Source organism: Scyliorhinus canicula, chromosome 25, assembly GCF_902713615.1.
Source record: "Scyliorhinus canicula chromosome 25, sScyCan1.1, whole genome shotgun sequence".
In the NCBI taxonomy this organism is placed as follows: domain Eukaryota; kingdom Metazoa; phylum Chordata; class Chondrichthyes; order Carcharhiniformes; family Scyliorhinidae; genus Scyliorhinus; species Scyliorhinus canicula.
In genome coordinates this window covers 8,232,999-8,252,576 of record NC_052170.1, presented here as the reverse complement: position 1 = coordinate 8,252,576, position 19,578 = coordinate 8,232,999, and the positions used below count along the sequence as shown (strand labels likewise).

The following is a 19,578-nucleotide window of genomic DNA, read 5'->3' as shown; positions in this document are numbered from 1 at the left end:
GAATTCCCAACGACAGCGGCGGGCGCAGATGATCCCACTGCCAGCAAACGGCGCCCCATCTCCCACCCTCCGAGAAACATGCGGCTGGGAAGCCTAAGAAACCCACCCCATAGCTCAGAAACAGAGCTGTGAAGCTCTATTGAATTTGGAGAGCCTCCGGTAAATATCCCATTCTAAAACGTGCGGCCTTATACATGGGACTGGGAGGCCTTTGGCAATATCACCATTGGCCAAAGATCTTTTGACCGACATAGAATCATAGAATTTACAGTGCAGAAGGAGGCCATTCGGCCCATCAAGTCTGCACCGGCCCTTGGAAAGAGCACCCTACCTAAGCCCATACCTCAACCCCTATCCCCACACCTCCACTCTATCCCTGTAACCTCACCTCCCACCTCACCTTTTTTGGTCATGAAGGGCAATTTAGCACAGCCAACACGCGTTGTCTTATGGGAAAAGATTAGATTGAATGGGTTTGTTTCCGCTGGGGTTCAGAGGAGTGAGGGGCTGACTAGATTGAAGTCTGTCAGATCCTGAACAATCTCAACAAGGTGGACGTGGAAAAGATGTTTCCTCTTGTGGGCGAGTCCAGAACCCGGGGGGGGGGGGGGGGGGGGGGGGGCACGGTTTTAAAACTAGGGGGTCGCCCTGTGAGGACGGAGATGAGGAGAATTCATTTCTCTCAAGGGGTTGTGAAACTTTGGAACCCTGTCTCAGAAGGCGGAGGAGACCAGGAACACTGAATATCTTTAAGGCAGATTCCCTTGCTGAACAAGAATCTAAGGCTATCCGGGGGGTCGGCCAGAATGTGGGATACAAAATCCCAAACTGACCAGTCATGATCTTATTGAATGGCGAAGCAGACTCAAGGGGCCGAATAGCCTACCTCTGCTCCTATATTGTACGTTTGTGGTCCAGAATCATGTTGAAGCTCCATTTACCCACCTCTCCACTACCTTCGAAAGGTTCCCGAAGATCTCCGGGACCATTCCTTCAAGCTCCACTTCCCTTTTGTCTGGGACTTGCATCCGAGTTTCTGTTAAATTTATTCAGGGGTTGTGTGTGTGTGCCATTGGCAAGGCTGATGTCCATTCTTCTCCAGTTAACAGAAGGCAGGCCCAACCCACAGGGCCGCATCTTCCGCCAAGGGAAGGTCGAGGAGATAGGTCCAGGATCTAACCCAGCCAAAACGGGAATCGAACCCCAACCTGCTGGTGCCAATCCAATCAAGCAGCAGCCCTCTTCCCTCCTCCCCTCCCCCCTCTCCCAAAGAGTCCGTGTCGCTGTGGCAACATGACCCAGGCAAGTCGTAATCTGGACGTATGACTAGTGATGGGAACGACTCCAATTTGTTCCAGGACATGGCTGACAAGGATTCGCTACAACTCTTACCGCCTACCATCGGTGTGCATTGAAAGGATTTACAAGTCGATACTCAACCTGTTTGGCTGTGCTACGACCATCTAGTCCCGGAGTGGGACTCGACCCTGAAACCTCTGATTCAGAGGCAGGGACGACACCAACTGAGCTTCTGCCTGGAGTAGCACTGAATTACCTGCAGAGGGCAGTGAAGAGTCAATCACTTGTTGGTCAGGCTGGGTCAAGACAGCAGATTTCCGACCCTGAAGGGCAGGTGGATTTTTATGATTTTCCAGTAGTTTCCAGAAGTCCATTCCCGGTACAAGTGTGTGTCACCCAGATTTATTCAACTAATTGAATTTAAACCCCCCCAGCTTCTTCGGTAGGATTTGAACCTTTTTCTCTCGATCATTACCCCAGGCCTCTGAATTACTAATCCAGTAACATGACTAGGCAATCAGCCCCTGGTTGGAGGATCAAGGGTTAACGCTCCTCGAGGCTTGAACACAAAACCCAGGCTAACACACCCAATTTGGGAGGGGGAGGGGGGGTAATCTTTCAGATAAGACGCTAAACTCCGGCTCTATCAACCCTCAGGGGTAAATGTAAAGCTTCCCCCAGGCACTATTCGAAGAGGATCAGGGAAGATCGCCCAAATGCAAATGTCTAATAAGAATCTGAAAAACAAAAATGACCAATGCAAAAAAAAAACCAACACGGGACAAGGAGGATTAAACTTTTGAAGGGAGTAAATTCGTACAACACATACCCATATCTGCAGCTTCACCCTCTTCTCGTTTCTGTAGACGGTTTTCACCTTGAAGTCGATTCCTACCGTGCTGACAAAGGCAGACGTGAAGGAGTCGTCCGCATATCGAAACAAAAAGGAAGTCTTGCCAACACTGCTGTTTCCGATGATCAGCAACTTGAACATATAGTCAAAGTTCTGGTCCGCAGCATCTTTCTGTTTTGACTCATTCGCCGAGGCCATCTGTAAGAGGCAGAGGGGTTTGTTTATTAACGTTTGCGAGCGGTCCAGGCCACCTTTCCTTTCAAATAGGGCTTGCCCTGCACTCGAAGCCCAGAGCAGGCTCAACGCTGAAATCGGAACTTCACACGTCGCAATTTAGTCAATGACAGGGAATGGAATTTACACCACAGTAACAGGATATTTAAGGACAAGGAGGAGAGAGGAGGAGGAGAGGTTTGGTTTTAAACACGGCGCCCCAGAGAGCGGTGGATGCAGATTCAATCGCAGCTCTGAAAAGAGAACCGGATAATGGAAGAGAAGAAAATTGCAATTCCAAGGGGAAGAGACTAAGGAGTGGAACTAACGGAGATGCTCTTGCAGAGGGCCAGCAGAGGCGCAATGGGCCAAATAGCCACCTCCTGTGCTGTAACTATTCTATCCAGCACTGTTCTATGCCAATATCTACAATCCACACACGCCTCCTCAATCCGTTAGCGTCAGCATATCCTTCTATTCCTTTCCCTCCCCTCAAGCAATTATCTAACTCCAATCCGATCTGGTTCTACATGACATTAGGAATATACTGGAGTTCGTTGAGCCTTGGTTCCCATCAGGATTGCGAATTTCCAGGATTGGTTCCAGGAATTAACGGTTAGCCTCCTGCGCATTCCAGGGCAAAATAAATCATTGGGGCACGAAGAAATGTAGCACTTTCTTTCGCTCGTTTGGGTGTTGGAAAAATATTGACAACGGTCAACGAGCAAAGAGGGTTCTGATTGGCGCAGGAAGGCGGGGTATCACAAAAGGTGGGCATGTTGGGTGACAAATCATGGGAAAGTGCGTGGGGGGGGGGGGGGGCAAGCTGGTGATGAGGAAGTCGTGTACTGAAACCGTCAGGAATGTGACGAGATTCAGGGGTGCCCATTGCTGCAACACCCGCATCGCCTGTGCCAACTCCGAGGGGCAAAGTTACCAGTTCAAACCTGCACAAAGGCCTCACAGAATAATTCGACTCCAAAAGCATGGCCTCAGTTTCAAATCACAGCTCGGCACCAACTGAAGCGGAGGTTGTCGAACTGGTTCCGTTGAACGAAATATAAACCGTAAAGAATCAGGGATACTTGTGGCTCCAGTTTGCATTCAATCCTTTAATCTGAATCATTTCCCACTCAAAAAAGACAGTGTTTAAGCTAAATCGTCAACAGCAAACATCAGTGGCACAATACTTTCCCCAGTGACTCCTGATCAGGGATATCCCGTGTTCATGCACCTATGTTTAACCCTGACAAGTGTGAGGTTGTCCATTTTGGAAGGACAAATATGAATGCGGAATACAGGGTTAACGGTAGGGTTCTTGGCAATGTGGAGGAGCAGAGAGATCTTGGGGTCTATGTTCATAGATCTTTGAAAGTTGCCACTCAAGTGGATAGAGCTGTGAAGAAGGCCTATGGTGTGCTAGCGTTCATTAGCTATTAAGAATTTAAGAGCCGTGAGGTGATGATGCAGCTGTACAAAACCTTGGTCAGGCCACATTTGGAGTACTGTGTGCAGTTCTGGTCACCTCATTTTAGGAAGGATGTGGAAGCTTTGGAAAAGGTACAAAGGAGATTTACCAGGATGTTGCCTGGAATGGAGAGTAGGTCTTACGAGGAAAGGTTGAGGGTGGTGGGCCTTTTCTCATTAGAATGGAGAAGGATGAGGGGCGACTTGATAGAGGTTTATAAGATGATCAGGGGAATAGATAGAGTAGACAGTCAGAGACTTTTTCCCCGGGTGGGGACATAAATTTAAGGTAAATGGTGGAAGATATAGGGGGGATGTCAGAGGTAGGTTCTTTACCCAGAAAGTAGTGGAGGCATGGAATGAACTGCCTGTGGAAGTAGTTGAGTCAGAAACGTTAGGAACCTTCAAGCGGCTATTGGATAGGTACATGGATTAGGGTAGAATAATGGAGTGTAGATTAATTTCTTCTTAAGGACAGCACGGTAGCATTGTGGATAGCACAATTGCTTCACAGCTCCAGGATCCCAAGTTCGATTTCGACTTGGGTCACTGTCTGTGTGGAGTCTACACATCCTCTCCGTGTGTGCGTGGGTTTCCTCCGGGTGCTCCGGTTTCCTCCCACAGTCCAAAGATGTGCAGGTTGGGTGGATTGGCCATGATAAATTGCCCTTAGTGCCCAAAATTCTATGATTAACCTAGGACAAAAGTTCGGCACAACATCGTGGGCCAAAGGGCATGTTCTGTGCTGTATTTCTCTATCTCTATCTCTGCAGGGTATTATAATGGCAGCTGTTGTCTCAGCAGGGACCTCTCTGGTCGGAGTCAGAAGTGTTAGAGTCCTTCTTTTCGATTTCCCTTTGTTCCCATTTCTTCTTGTTTTTATTTTATTATTTTTGCCCCATGGACTCATAATCAGAATGCGCCATTAAACAGTGGATTTAAGCTGAGGCAGCCTGCTAGTCAGGACAGTGTGTTCCAGGATTTGGTTTTGGGGAGGAGAATACAGACTCGTCGGAGCTGAGAGAATCTGAAGAACCAGCTTCGGATGAAGTTGGTTCGATTGGCCGGCTGGCTGGCAACCTGCCGGGATGGCCAGGGACAGTGGTCTGGCTGACAACAGTCAGTGATTGGTTCCTGCAGGATGGCTCCGTGGGAGCTGGTCAGAAGTGATTAGACCTTGAAGGGAGTAGGATCTCTCTGCTGAATTAATCATAGATTATCACAGAATTTACAGTGCAGAAGGAGGCCATTCGGCCCATCGAGTCTGCACCAGCTCCTGGAAAGAGCACCCGACCCAAGGTCTACACCTCCACCCTATCCCCATAACCCAGCAACCCCACCCAACACTAAGGGCAATTTTGCACACTAAGGGCGATTTAGCATGGCCAATCCACCTAACCTGCACACCTTTGGACTGCGGGAGGAATCCGGACTGTGGAAGGAAACCAGAGCACCTGGGAGGAAACCCATGCAGACACGGGGAGAACGTGCAGACTCCGCACAGACAGTGACCCAACCCGGAATCGAACCTGGGACCCTGGAGCTGTGAAGCAATTGTGCTATCCACAATGCTACCATGCTGCCCCGAATTAAAGCACTGCTTTATGGTTCTCGACCCAGTGAATGCCTGGCACATCGTTACTATATAGTTGAAGTGATCTTGAATATACAAAAAAAGTAGTCAGCCTTGCCAGAGAAAACCCTCTCAAGCTTGGAAGGAAGAAGCATCAAAGGAAAAGCTTGAACTCCTGAAAGACTTTAACTGGAAACCATCATAGTGGATCAGAGATTATTTTTATCCTTTTTACATTATCATCATTTTTCTTCCCTCTCCACCACCCTTTCCCTCTATGTTGTGGGGAGAGTTGAAAAAAGTGGGGTTGTTGTCAGTTACATTTTTGTCAGTTTAATTGTATTACTGTTAAACAATGAAAGATGATGTGTTGAATTTACAAACCACATGACTGCAGTTTATTGGGCTCAGCCAAGTTCGTCAGCAGTTTGAAAATAACATCTAATTTCACTTGTGTTGTGACAGTGGGGCTGGAATTGACCGCGCACTAGCCCAGGGGTTCGTGACAGAAGGTTGTGTCCCACTTCAGAGACCGGAGCAAAACCCGGGACAGCACTGAGGGAGCACTGCAACGCCACAGGTGCCGACTTTGGAATGAGGCCCTAGACGAGGCCCTGAAGAGCAAAAGGAGTTCTCTCTGGGGTCATTGTCAACAATTATACCTCCCCCAACGTCACTAATACAGATATCCTGCTCATTTCCACATTGCCATTTGTGGGAACTGGTTGTGTTCAGAATTATCTGCCGCGCTCCCTACATGACTGTTGTATAAGGATCTGGCAAATAGGACTGAGTACAGTGACACACCACGATGCAAGGGAACACAACCCACACCCAGGAACAGTCTAGTGTTGGACGAGTGGACCAGCCAACATGGAGACAGATCCTAGCTTGTACCCAAGAGTCAATAAAGACTTCCAGTTAACCGAAGTAGGACTACGAAGGGTCCTTCAGACCTATTGAACCGTAACAGACACCCTCCAACAATCATTACACTTCAGCAGCGTAAAAGGGATTTGGGATGTCTCAAAAGTTGCTATAGAAATAAAAGTTATTTTCTCTTTAATGAGCCAAACATGGTGTCCCAATAAGATTAGACAGCTCAACACTGACCAGCCTTGAACCAAGGAATTTCCCTGTTTCTGGCTCCAGGGGAAATGGCAGCGACCCAGCTGAGGGCCCAGTTTTAAGTATTTTCCAATGGAAAAAGTATCAGGCATTCTTGTCAAATTGTGAATCTTACCATCTGCTTTCTTGATTGATTTACAGCAATCAAGGGCAAACCTTTCCGGTTGAAACTGCAGAGTTACTGAACCCGTGCACACATACACCCAGGAACACCAGAATTCCTGCAGCTCCTGGCTTCCACTCTCAGTAGTTTCACAATGTCAACGTTGCAGCATTCCGACCGGCGAGCTGAGGGTCTGAACACCTCCATTGCTCCAACCACATACCACACCCAGTGCTGACACGGAGCACAAAGACATCCACACGCATTACATAACCCAGAAAATATGAACCCTCAGGATCAAATATTAGGCCAGGGCCAGGTTTGGAGAATAGGATTGGATTGGATTGGATTTGTTATTGTCACGTGTACCGAGGTACAGTGAAAAATATACAGCTCAACAGGTCATTAAGTACATGGGAAGAAAAGGGAATAAAAGAGAATACATAATAGGGCAACACAAGGTATACAATGTAACTACATAAACACCGGCATTGGATGAAGCATACAGGGGTGTAATGTTAATAAGGTCAGTCCATGAGAGGGTCATTCAGGACTCTGGAACAGTGGGGAAGAAGCTGTTTTTGAGTCTGTTCGTTCGTGTTCTCAGACTTCTGTATCCCCTGCCCGATGGAAGAAGTTGAAAGAGTGAGTAAGCCGGGTGGGAGGAGTCTTTGATTATGCTGCCCGCTTTCCCCAGGCAGCGGGAGGTGTAGACGGAGTCAATGGATGGGAGGCACGTTCGTGTGATGGACTGGCCGATGTTAAGACTCTCTGAAGTTCCTTGCGGTCCTGGGCCGAGCAGTTGCCATACCAGGCTGTGATGCAGCCCGATAGGATGCTTTCTATGGTGCATCTGTAAAAGTTGGTAAGGGTTAATGTGGACATGCCGAATTTCCTGAGTTTCCTGAGGACGTATAGGCGCTGTTGTGCTTTCTTGGTGGTAGCGTCGACGTGAGTGGACAAGGACACATTTTTGGAGATGTGCACCCCGAGGAATTTGAAACTGCTAACCATCTCCACCTCGGCCCCATTGATGCTGACAGGGGTGTGTACAGTACTTTGCTTCCTGAAGTCGATGACCAGCTCTTTAATTTTGCTGGCATTAAGGGAGAGATTGTTGTCGCTGCACCACTCCACTAGGTTCTCTATCTCGATTGATTGGGTGGACTGCAACAAAGGAGATTTGCCAGCTGGCTCGTCCCTCCCTCTGCACTCTGTCAACATCCTGATTCAACCTAAACATTTTCTGAGAAAGAAAAGTGCCAACGTGTTCCTCACACGGAGAAACGGAGAGGCCCAGCGGAAATTAGGGACCATTTCCTATTATCCCTGCAACACCCTTACAGACCCGACAAAGCCCCTGTGCTGCTTGCTCAAGTTTCCAAAGGACTGAGATGTGAACATTCCGGAAGCTTCACTATGAGGATCAGTACGGCGGTCTTCCGCCTCATGATTTACAGGAAATTGAAACGTGTTTTAGACACGGATGTGGAGGACGCCACTCAGAACGCTGACAGGAAAGGCAAACAACAGCTTCCTTCCCAGCTTTGCCAGAGTCCACCTTTCAGCCACGTTTCTGTGGAGACCCAACAAACTTGGGGAAAAGGACACTTATTTTCAGAATCAGTCGTGGACACAGAATGGCTCCGTGTGCCCTTTGAGGTTATTATAATGCAAGGAAAACGGCAGCCAATTTGTGCAAGCAATCCTGTCACAAACAGAAATGGGATAATAAGGTTTAGTCGGAACACCGGGAAGAATCTTCAAAAAATTCATTCATGGGCGCGGTCAGTGCGGGCAAGGCCAGCATTTGTTGTCCATTCCCAATGCCCCTCGGGAAAACCTTCGGGAACTGCTGCAGTCCATGTGGTGTCGGGAGACGCAGAGTGTCGTTTGGGAGCGTTTGATTCAACGACGGTGAAGGAACGGCCATACAGCGCCAGGGACCCAGGTTCGATTCCCCACTGGGTCACTGGCTGTGCGGAGCCTGCACGTTCTCCCCGTGTCTGCGTGGGTTTCCTCCGGGTGCTCCAGTTTCCTCCCGCAAGACGTGCTTGTTAGATGAAATGGACATTCCGAATTCTCCCTCTGTGTACCTGAACGGGCGCCGGAGTGTGGCGACTAGGGGCTTTTCACAGTAACTTCATTGCAATGTAAGCCTACTTAGAACATAGAACATAGAACAGTACAGCACAAAACAGGCCCTTCGGCCCTCAATGTTGTGCCGAGCCATGATCACCCTACTCAACTTGTGACAATAAAGATTATTGTTATATATTTCCAAGCCAGGGTGTGAGACGCGGAGGGGAACTTGGGAGGCTATGGTGATCCCATACATCTGCCACCCTTGTCCTTCCAGATGACAGCGGTCATGGGTTGGAAGATGCTGTTGGAAGAGGTTTGGCGAGTTGTTGCAGTGCGTAATGTGGGTGGTACACACTGCTGCCACTGTGCACCGCTGTTGTGGGAGTGAACGAGGCGGTGACCAAGTGGGATGCTTGTGCTGTACGGCATTGAGCGTCTGGAGTAGTGTCAGAGCTGCAGTCATCCAGGTTAAGTGCAGAGTATTGCATCACACTCCCACTTTCCACTTTAAAGATGGTGAAAAGGTTTCAGGAAGACAGGAATTAAGTCACTCGCCACAGAATACCTGTTGAGCCATGGGAACCTTTTATGTCTGCCCAAGGGAGCATTTCAACATCTCATGTGAAAGAACGCACACGTGACAGTGAGGCATTCCCTCAGTCTAATGTTGTGTCCAGGTCTCTGGAGAGACTTGAACCTGTGACCCTTCGGACTCTCAGGTGTAGCCATCTCAGATGGCCACTTGCAAAGGACCATGGGAATTATGGCCAACCCAGGACTCAGACACACTCAGAGCTTGTGTGTGTATTTGCAACCCAGATAGCTAGACGCGATCAAAACCCCCGCTCGTTTGCATTCTAATGGCCCATTTCCCCAGAACAAAAGGACTGTAGTCAGGTATCAGATACAGAAACAGACTAATCGGCGCCACTCCCATTGCTGAGAAAGCCCAAACAGCCAAGGTCAATGACCGCTAAGGACACACCCAGCCATCAAGGTACCCGCCCCTTTATTGGCCAAAATCGAAGGCAGTGATCGAAGCCTGTCGAATTATTGGGTTCAAGTTAAGGACCGCCCCAAAGAGTGCGAAATCCCAGAGGGATAAGAAGAGACACAGCCATGTGCTCGGTCTCTCTTGGATCCGGCCTATGCCAACCCAAGTGCAGCATTACAACCAGACAGACAAGTTCAAGACCAACGATCGCTACCAGATGGATGAGCCCAGCAGAAACAAAGCCACTTCTTCCACCCAGCCAAGCAAGATCCGGACAAAGGCCTTGTCCATCTGCATAGAGCCGGTTGCCCTGAAGTTAAGTATAGGTTATTGTAGTTGTTAGGTGTAGTTTAACTTGTAGTGTTTTATGTCGAAGTAATCCTTGTGTATAAATAAACTATCTTTGAACTTGAACTGACTAACTGGTTGTGTGGTCCTTTGATCGATATCCGGTAAAGCCTTGTGGTGGTATCATTTAATACCTGGCGACTCTAAAAGAGCATCATTATTAATTGGCAACATTATTGGTGCCGATTGGCAACACAGGAGAGAACGTTACTCACCATCTTTAATAATAATAATCTTTATTAGTGTCACAAGCAGGCTTACATTAACACTGCAATGAAGTTACTGTGAAAATCCCCTAGTCACCACATTCCGGGTGTTCGGGTACACAGAGGGAGAATTCAGAATGTCCAACTCACCTAACAGCACGACTTTCGGGGCTTGTAGGTGGAAACCGGAGCACCCGGAGGAAACCCACGCAGACACGGGGAGAACGTGCAAACTCCGCACAGACAGTGACCCAAGCCGGGAATCAAATCCAGGTTCCTGGCTCTGTGAAACAACAGTGCTAACCACTGTGCTACCATGCAGCCCTATTCCTAATTGGCGTAGGAGTTGAAGTGGAACTGTGGCCAAACCATGGCTTAGAGGGGAATTTAGAGATATGTTAGATTCAAGGAAGCATACAAATTAGCAAAAAAAAAAGCAATCGACCTGTGGATTGGGAACAGTTTAAAATTCAACAAAGGCAGACCAAGGGGTTGATTAAGAAAGAGAAAATACAATATGAAAGCAAGCTAGTGGGGAACAAAAGAACATGAAGAGAAAAAGACTGACAAAAACAAAAGGTAGATTCCTTACAGGTAGAAACAGGAAAATTCATAATGGGGAAAAGAAAAATGGTTGAGGGACTTAATTCGGTCTTCACAAAGGAAGGCATGAATAATGTACCGAAGTTCTGAGTAACACAAGCTTTAGTGAGGAGCTGAAGGAAATCAGGATGTGGAGATGCCGGCGTTGGACTGGGGTGAGCACAGTAAGAAGTCTTACAACACCAGGTTGTTCATACCTCTCCATTCACCTGAGGAAGGAGCTGTGCTCCAAAAGCTTGTGTTTGAAACAAACCTGTTGGACTTTAACCTGGTGTTGTAAGACTTCTTACGAAGGAAATCAGCTTTAGTAGAGAAATAATTTTGGAGAAATTAATGGGATTAAAGGCTGCTAAATCTTCAGAGCATGGTGATCTTCATCTCAGTGTATTTAAGCGGTCCAAGATATTGGTGGTCATTTTCCAAAATTCTTTAGCTAATATAAGGCCGCTGTTCAAAAACAGGGGTAGAGAGAAAACCGGGAACTATAGACCAGTGAGCCTAATGTCGGTAGTAGGAAAGTTGCTCGAGCATTATCAAAGATTGCATTGCACAGCATTTGGAAAGCAATTGGCATGGATTTACAGAAGAGAAATCATGCTGGACAAATCCAGTAGAATTCTTTGAAGATGTTACTAGTAGAGTTGACCAGGGGGGAACCGGTGGATGTGGTTTATTTAGACTTTCTGAAAGCCTCCGTCAAGGTAGATTACTATAGTAGATTACCGTGTAAAGTTAAAGCGCGTAGGATTGCGTCTTGAGATGGATAGAAAGCTGGTTAGCAGACAGAAGGCAAACAGTTGGAATAATGGGTCTTTTTCCAATTGGCAGAGAGTGACTAGTGGGGTACCACAGGGACCTGTGCTAGGACCCCAACTGTTCACATTAAATATTAATGATTTGGACGAGGGAACTAAATGTATTATCCCCAAATTTCCAGATGACACACAGCTGGGTGGGAGAGTGAGCTGCGAGGAGGAAGCGGAGATTCTTCAGCGGGATTTGGACAGGCTGAACGAGTGGGCATATGCATGGCAAGGCCACACCTAGAGTATTGTGAGCAGTTTTGGTGTCCTTATCTGAGGAAGGATGTTCTTGCTATGGAGGAAGCGCAGGGAAGGTTTACCATGCTGATCCCTGGGATGGAGGGGGGGGAAACTGTCATACGAGGAGAGACTAAATCAGTTAGGATTATATTCATTGGAGTTTCAAAGAGTGAAAGGGGATCTCTTAAAATTCTAACAGGAATAGACGGTGGATTCAGAAAGAATGGGCGAAATTCTCCGACACCCACGACGGGTCGGAGAATAGCGGGAGGGCCTTCCCGACATTTTTCCCGCCCTCCCGCTATTCTCCCCCCCCCCCCCCCCCGCCCAACTCCCGACCCGAATCGCTGCCGCCGTTTTTTTACGGCCGGCAGCGATTCACAGCTGTTCGATGGGCCGAAGTCCCAGCCCTTTACGCCGTTTTTACGAACGGCAAACACACCTGGTCTGGCCGTTCGTAAAAACGGCGTCACAAACTCGCTTTTTATAACCATGGCACCGATTGGCACGGCAGTACCACGGCCGTGCCAAGGGTGCCATGGGCCCGCGATCGGTGGGCACCGATCGCGGGCAGCGGGCCCGATGCCCGCGCACTCTTTCTCCTTCCGCCGCCCCGCAGTATCCATTCGCGGGGCGGCTGAGGGGCAACCCGGCCCGCGCATGCGCGGGTTTCGCGCAAATACGCAATGACGTCATCCGCGCATGCGCGGGTTGGAGTCTTCCAATCCGCGCATGCGCGGCTGACGTCATATGACGCGTCAGCCGGCGCTAACTCCGGCAAGCGGGCTTAACGATATTCGTTAAGCCCGTCATGCCGGAGCCTACGGCGTCGGACTGCTAGCCCCGACCGGGGACCAAAATCGGTTCCCGGTCAGGAAGGGGCGCGCTGGCGTCAAACCCGCCCGGGTTTGACGCCAGCCTTACGATTTCTCCCGTTTTGGGAGAATCTCGCCCAATGTTCCCGATGGTGGGGGGGTCCAGAACTAGGGGGTAATAGTTTGAGGATAAGGGGTAAACCTTTGAGGACTGAGGTGAGGAGAAATCTCTTCACCCAGAGAGTGGTGAATCTGTGGAATTGACTACCACAGAAAGTAGTTGAGGCCAAAACATTGTGTAATTTCAAGAAGGAATTAGATAGAGCTCTTGGGACTAAAGGGATCCAAGAATATTGTGGGTGGGAGGGTGTGAAATCAGGGTACTAAATTTGATGGTCAGCCATGATGATGATGGATGGCAGAGCAGGCTTGAAGGGCTGAATGGCCTCCTCCTGCTTCTATGTTGCAGCGATGAGTCAATGGCCTCTTCACGCACCGAAAGGTTCTACATTTGAAAAGAACATGTTAAAAGCTCGCAAACCAGTGCCTATCAAATGAGAATCCTGTTGTTTGAAGGCTGCAATCGAATTGAATTGTTAAGTCAAGGCTTTGGTATGTTTGCTGTGCAAATGTAGTACATGCTCCGCATAATGCAACTTGTTTACTTTCACTTTGAACTGCCCAGTTAATGGCCTAGTCACTTGATTGTACTAAATAGTCGCAGGATGAAAACTCACACCACAATAGAACAAGGCATCCTGTCAGGTAACCTACACCCCACCTAAACCCAGCCAGGGAGGGGGAACAGCTCCAAACAAAACAAAACCTGGTACACAAATTCCTCACAGATTAGGAGGTCCTGTCAAATTACCCAATGCTTTGCAGAGTGAATGCTCCGCCTTCATTTCATTGATTTCTACACCAGCCCAGCAATGCTATCCTGTTTCGAGGGCCCTATCAAACCTACAGGCCTTCGGACCTTCAAAGTGCCTCACATAAGACACTTGTTGCAAATCCTGGACAGTTAACTTTTTGACCACGAGAGTTTTTTTTCTCTGAAGCGACACAATCACATAATCTCACAGTGCAGAAGAGGCCCTTCGGCCCATCGAATCTGCACCAACACGAGAAAAACACCTGGCCTACCTACCTGATCCCATTCGCCAGCACTTGGCCCATAGCCTTGAATGTTAAGACGTGCCAACTGCTCATCCAGGCACTTAAAGGATGTGAGGCAACCCGCCTCTGCCACCCTCCCAGGCAGTGCGTTCCAGACCGTCGCCACCCTCTGGGTCAAACTGTTTTTCCACACATTTCCCTTCCCACCTGTAGCCACCTGGGGTAGCCACTTCCCGATTCCAAAATGGAGGCCCGCAAAGAATACAGGGAAAATTGGCCAGCCACAGGAAAACAAGCAAGTGCAAGGTTTCCTGCGTATTGAGACTTGCAGAACCCAGACAGAACCGAAACCAGTAGCCATCTACATATTAATGAGCAATCCCCAGGAACAATTAGAAACATTGAATCAATCGGGACCAAACCAGACTCCCCGGCGCCAGTGGGAGCCAGGACAAAGGCAGACCAACGGACACATAGGAACCGCCCAGCAATCAGGGAACAACTCGATTGGGACCAAGTCCGGGGTCCGCCCAAAAGGGTGTGAAACCCCTGGGGACTATAAAGTAGAGTCCCCAAGTTCAGTTCGCTCTCTTGGCAGGCTCTCTTGGCAGCTCGCAAAGAACTCTTGACCGTGACTCTCAGCAAGGAGAGACCTGCCCAGCAGCTGCACCAACCAAGTAAGTCTCCAGTCAACGCAGGCTACGAGATAGGCGCTCCTAGCTACTATTCCGTACCAGCTCGAAGCCTGCAGATTCAGAACCGGACAAAGGCCATTGTTCCTCTGACCTAGTGGGCCATTCGAAAGCTAAGTATAGGCCCTTTAGTAGCAGTGTTAGTTTAGTAAGTAGAGTTTATGCATGACTAGTGATTGACTGTGTGTATAATAAATGTGTTTTGGTTTGAAATTTGCTAACTGGTGTATTGAGTTATTGATCAGTACTTGGCTTTGAACCTCGTGGTGGTATCAGAAAGATACCTGGCGACTCTAGAGCAAAGGTTATTAAAACAGAGCAATTAAGTAAAAGCATAACGAGCAACACCCCCCCCCCCCACCTTAATCTCCTGCCCCTCACCTTGAACTTGTGTCCCCTCGTAACTGACCTTTCAACTTAGGGAAGCAGCTGCTCCCTATCCACCCTGTCCATGCCCCTCATAATCTTGTTCACCTCGATCAGGTCGCCCCCTCCGTCTTCTCTGCTCCAGCGAAAACAACCCAAGCCTATCCAACCTCTCTTCATAACTTAAACGTTCCATCCCAGGCAACATCCTGGTGAATCTCCTCTGCACCCCCTCCAGTGCAATCACATCCTTCCTATAATGTGGTGACCAGAACTGCACACAGTACTCCAGCTGTGGCCTCACCAAAGTTCTACACAACTCCAACATGACCTCCCTGCTTTTGGAATCTATGCCTCGATTGATAAAGGCGAGTGTCCCATATAGCTTTTTTCACCACTCTATTAACCTGCCCTTCTGCCTTCAGAGATCAATAGACAAACACTCCAATATCCCTTTGCTCCTCGGAACTTCCCAGTGTCAGGCCAATCATTGAATACTTCCTTGTCACATTACCCCTTCCAAAGTGTATCGACTCACTCTTCAGGATTAAATTCCATCTGCCACTTTTCTGTCCATTTGACCATCTCGTCTGTATCTTCCTGAAACCCAAGACCCTCAACCTCACTGTTAACCACCCGGTCAATCTTTGTCATCTCCAAACTTACTCATCCCACCCCCCACATACTCAACTGCGTTGTTTATATAAATGACAAACAATGGGAGAGTCAGCACAGATTCCTGTGCTACCCTCCTGGACATTGGCTTCCAGACACTAAAGCAGTCGTCTGTCATCACCCTATGTTTCCTACACTAAGCCAACTTTGAATACACCTTATTAAATTACCCTTACCCTGTATCCCATGTGCATTTGCCTTCTTTAAAAGTCTCCTATGTGGGACCTTGTCAAAGGCTTTGCTGAAATCCATGTAAACTACATCAATCTCATCGACACACCTGGTCACCTCCTCAAAAAATGCAATCGAATTTGTTAGACGTGACCTCCCCCTGACAAAGCTATGCTGACTATCTCTGATCAAACCATACCCCTCCAAGGTGGGGATTAATTTTCTCCAGTAGTTTCCCTACCACTGACGCGAGACTCACTGCTCTGTAGTTCCATGGCTTATCTCCACAACCCTTCTGAAATAGGGGGACTATATTAGCTGCTCTCTAGTCAAAGAACAAAGAAAAGTACAGCACAGGAACAGGCCCTTCGGCCCACTAAGCCTGTGCCGACTATGCTGCCCGTCTAAACTAAAATCTTCTGCACTTCCGGAGTCCGTATCCCTCTATTCATGTACTTGTCAAGATGTCCCATGAATGTCACTATCGTCCCTGCTTCCACCACATCCTCCGGCAGCGAGTTCCAGGCACCCACTACCCTCTGTGTAAAAAACTTGCCTCGTACATCTCCTCTATACCTTGCCCCTCGCACCTTAAACCTATGCCCCCTGGTAATTGACCCCTCTACCCTGGGAAAAAGCCTCTGACTATCCACTCTGTCCATGCCCCTCATAATTTTGTAGACCTCGATCAGGTCGCCCCCCTCAACCTCCGTCGTTCCAGTGAGAACAAACAGATTTTATTCAACCTCTCCTCATAACTAATGCCCTCCATAACCAGGCAACATCCTGGTAAATCTCTTCTGCACCCTCGCTAAAGCCTCCGCATCCTTCTGGTAGTGTGGCGACCAGAATTGAACACTATACCAGTGGCCAGAGAAGAATTAAAAGTTTGGGGCAGAGCCCCTACAATCTCCTCCTTCGCCTCCCACAGCACCCTGGGGCACAATAGATCTGGACCTGGAGACTTGTCCACTTTTAAGCCTGCCAATGCTCCCAAAACCTTGTCACGCCCTATGACAATTTGCTCAAGAACCTCACGGTCTCTCTCCCAGATTTCCATTAGTACATCCTCGTTCCTTTGGATGGAGAAGGGTGTGGGAAGGTAATGCTCGTGACACACCCAACTCTGTGGGGTTGCCAATTCTGGTTGGGTATATTCCTGGATGTTTCCTTACACAATGTCTCGTCTCTAACTGCTCTGCCCTGCCCCCATGAGCCATTGCTCACCCCATACGTCCACTCTCCTGAAATTCGTAGAGAATTGCCCACGTTCAGTCCAATAGGTCCGTGCCACTCTCGGTTCTGCACATGCCTCCTCCCAGCTTGCTTCAACGCCTGCATCTCCGTATCCTTCCCCATGTATTGGCTTCCCTGTAAATACTTCAATGCTTCACCTTGATCACCCCATATGCCTAACGCTAGGCATATGAACAACTTGTCATCAATTGAAAAAGTAATCGTCCGAGATTAAAAGAAAAAATGTGGAGCATCACCAAGTGGGCCTTGCATAACAGCATGCTATTAATTTTCCATGGGAAGAAATTTGTTTCCTAGTTTCTGTTCAAAGAAGCCACATTTGTTTTAAGTTAATCTAGATGGGTGTCCCTTAAAAAAAAATCATTTTTGAGACCATTCATTTGAGAAATGTGTACGCCAAAGATGCACAACAGTTAATACCACGATGATGGTTTAAATATAATTTGCAACGGACATACCCTGTCAGTACCCATGTTGTTCGATTTATACACTTGTGGTTTCTTTATTACCATCCAATATTTATTAACATTCAAACTGGGAAGAAAGTTTAAATGTTTGCGACAGTTTGAAGGACAGTGCACTACACCTTCCCTTGGCGAATTGAAAACGGACAGGTTTAATTCCCAGACTGCATCATTTCTGACCACCAGTCCCAACTCCAGTATCTAGCCTGCAAAATAGTTCAAAGCAATTAACTTAACATCCTGATGATTTTCATCAGAAGTTTTGTTTTTAAATTTGTTCAAGGGATGTGGACATCGCTGGCTTTGCCAGCATTTATTGCCCATCCCTAATTACCCTCGAGGGGGTAGTTAAGAGTCGACCACATCGCTGTGGGTCTGGAGTCACATGTAGGCCAGACTGGGTAAGGACGGCAGAATTCCTGCCCTCAAATGCATTAGTGAACCAGACGGCTTTTACGACAATCAACAATGGTTTCATAGTCATCAGTAGACTTTTATTAAGTTTAAATTCCAGGGCAGCACGATGGCACAGTGGGTCGCACTGCTGCCTCATGGTGCCAAGGTCCCAGGTTCGATCCCCGCTCTGGGTCACTGCCCATGTGGAGTTTGACAATTCGCCACGTGTTGCGTGGGTTTCGCCCCCACAACCCAAAAAGATGTTCAGGGTAAGTGGATTGACCACGGCAAATTGCCCCGTAATTGGGAAAAATGATTTGGGTACTCTAATATTTATTTATTTTTAAGTTTAAATTCCATCATCTGCCATGGTGGGATTTGAACCCAGGTCCCCAGATCATCATCACCCTGCTTCTCTGAATTACTAGACCAGCGACATTACCACTATACCACCGCACCAATTGTTTCATTATTTGAGGGTGGATCGAGTTACAAAACAGTTCAGTGAAGGGTTGCTCGCTGATTCCTGGGAGGAAGGGGTTAGCGTAAGAGGAAAGGTTCAGCAAGTTGGGCCTATAGTCATTGCAGTTTAGAAGTTATGAGAGGGGATTGTGGAGCATGAACAATCCCGAGGGGGCACTGAGAGAATGTGCCCCTTACAGAAGACTAGAACTCGGGCAGCACAGTGGTTAGCACTGCTGCCTCACAGTGCTGGGGACTCGGGTTCGATTCTGGACTAGGGCGACTGTCTGTGTGGTGTTTAAACTTTCTCTCCATGTCTGCGTGGGTTTCCTCCGGGTGCTCCGGTTTCCTCCCAGAGTCCAAAGCTGTGCAGGTTATATGGGGTTACGGGAATAGGAGAGGGGGGGGGGGGGTGGATTAGGTACAATGCTCTTTCGGTGGGTGCAGACTTGACGACTCAATGGCCTCCTTCTGCACTGAAGCGATTCTACGATAGGGGTCCCTGTTTAAAAATAAGGGGCGGTATTCTGCCACCCCCCATCCCCCCACCGCTGGGCGGGAGAATTGGCGGGACTCCACGCGAATCGGGCCACGCCGCCTGACCCCCGCACGCGATTCTCCCAACCCCCCCCCCCCCCCCCCCCCGAAACCAGGGCCGTGAGAATCGCGCCTGGCTGCTCGGAGAATCGGCTTAAATGGCGAGCGGCGATTCTCCGGCCCGGAGGGGCCGAGCAGCCGTGCTTAAGCGGCCCAGTCCCGCCGTTGCCATCCACACCTGGTCGCTGCCGGCAGGTACTCGCCGCGAAGGCTTGGGGGGGGGGGGCCTGTGGGGGGGGGGGGGGGGGGGGGCGGCCTGTGGGGGGGGGGGCCCCTCTGATGGGGTCTGGCCCGATCGACGGGCTGGCCTCTTCCCCCTCCCCCCCCCCCCCCCCGGGCGTACTTCCTATCGCGACCGGCCCCAGAACCCAGGCGCCATGTTGGTGAGGGGCCGGAGCGCTCCGCGAGGTTACCGCGCCTGCATGGGTTGGCGCCGGCCCAACTGCGCATGCGCAGGACCCAAGGTGCCGCGTCTTTTACGCTACGTCAAGGCCCCGCCCCCGTAAATCACGCGACGCCCCTGCTAGCCCCACGGAGGGGGCAGAATAGGTGTCTGGGAACGGGCGCTGACGCCGGAGTAAAACACTCCGGTTTCCACTCCGGCGTCGGCACTTAGCCTCCCGTTGGGAGAATCCCGCCCAAGGGGTCA

General features: G+C 49.1%; 1 protein-coding gene across 5 annotated transcripts in view; it reads right to left on the bottom strand.

Moving 5' to 3' along the window:
* Positions 1-19,578, bottom strand: part of rab3da (RAB3D, member RAS oncogene family, a) — a 66,546-nt gene that overhangs the window by 29,766 nt on the left and 17,202 nt on the right. For 2 of the 5 annotated variants that reach the window (XM_038784868.1, XM_038784867.1), the window contains exon 2: positions 2,129-2,350. In XM_038784868.1, coding sequence (XP_038640796.1) covers positions 2,129-2,350 — 222 coding nt within the window. Of the gene's footprint in view, positions 1-2,128; positions 2,353-3,312; positions 3,332-19,578 lie in introns of those variants that run through there. The other 3 variants (XM_038784869.1, XM_038784871.1, XM_038784872.1) reach the window with 2 other exon arrangements.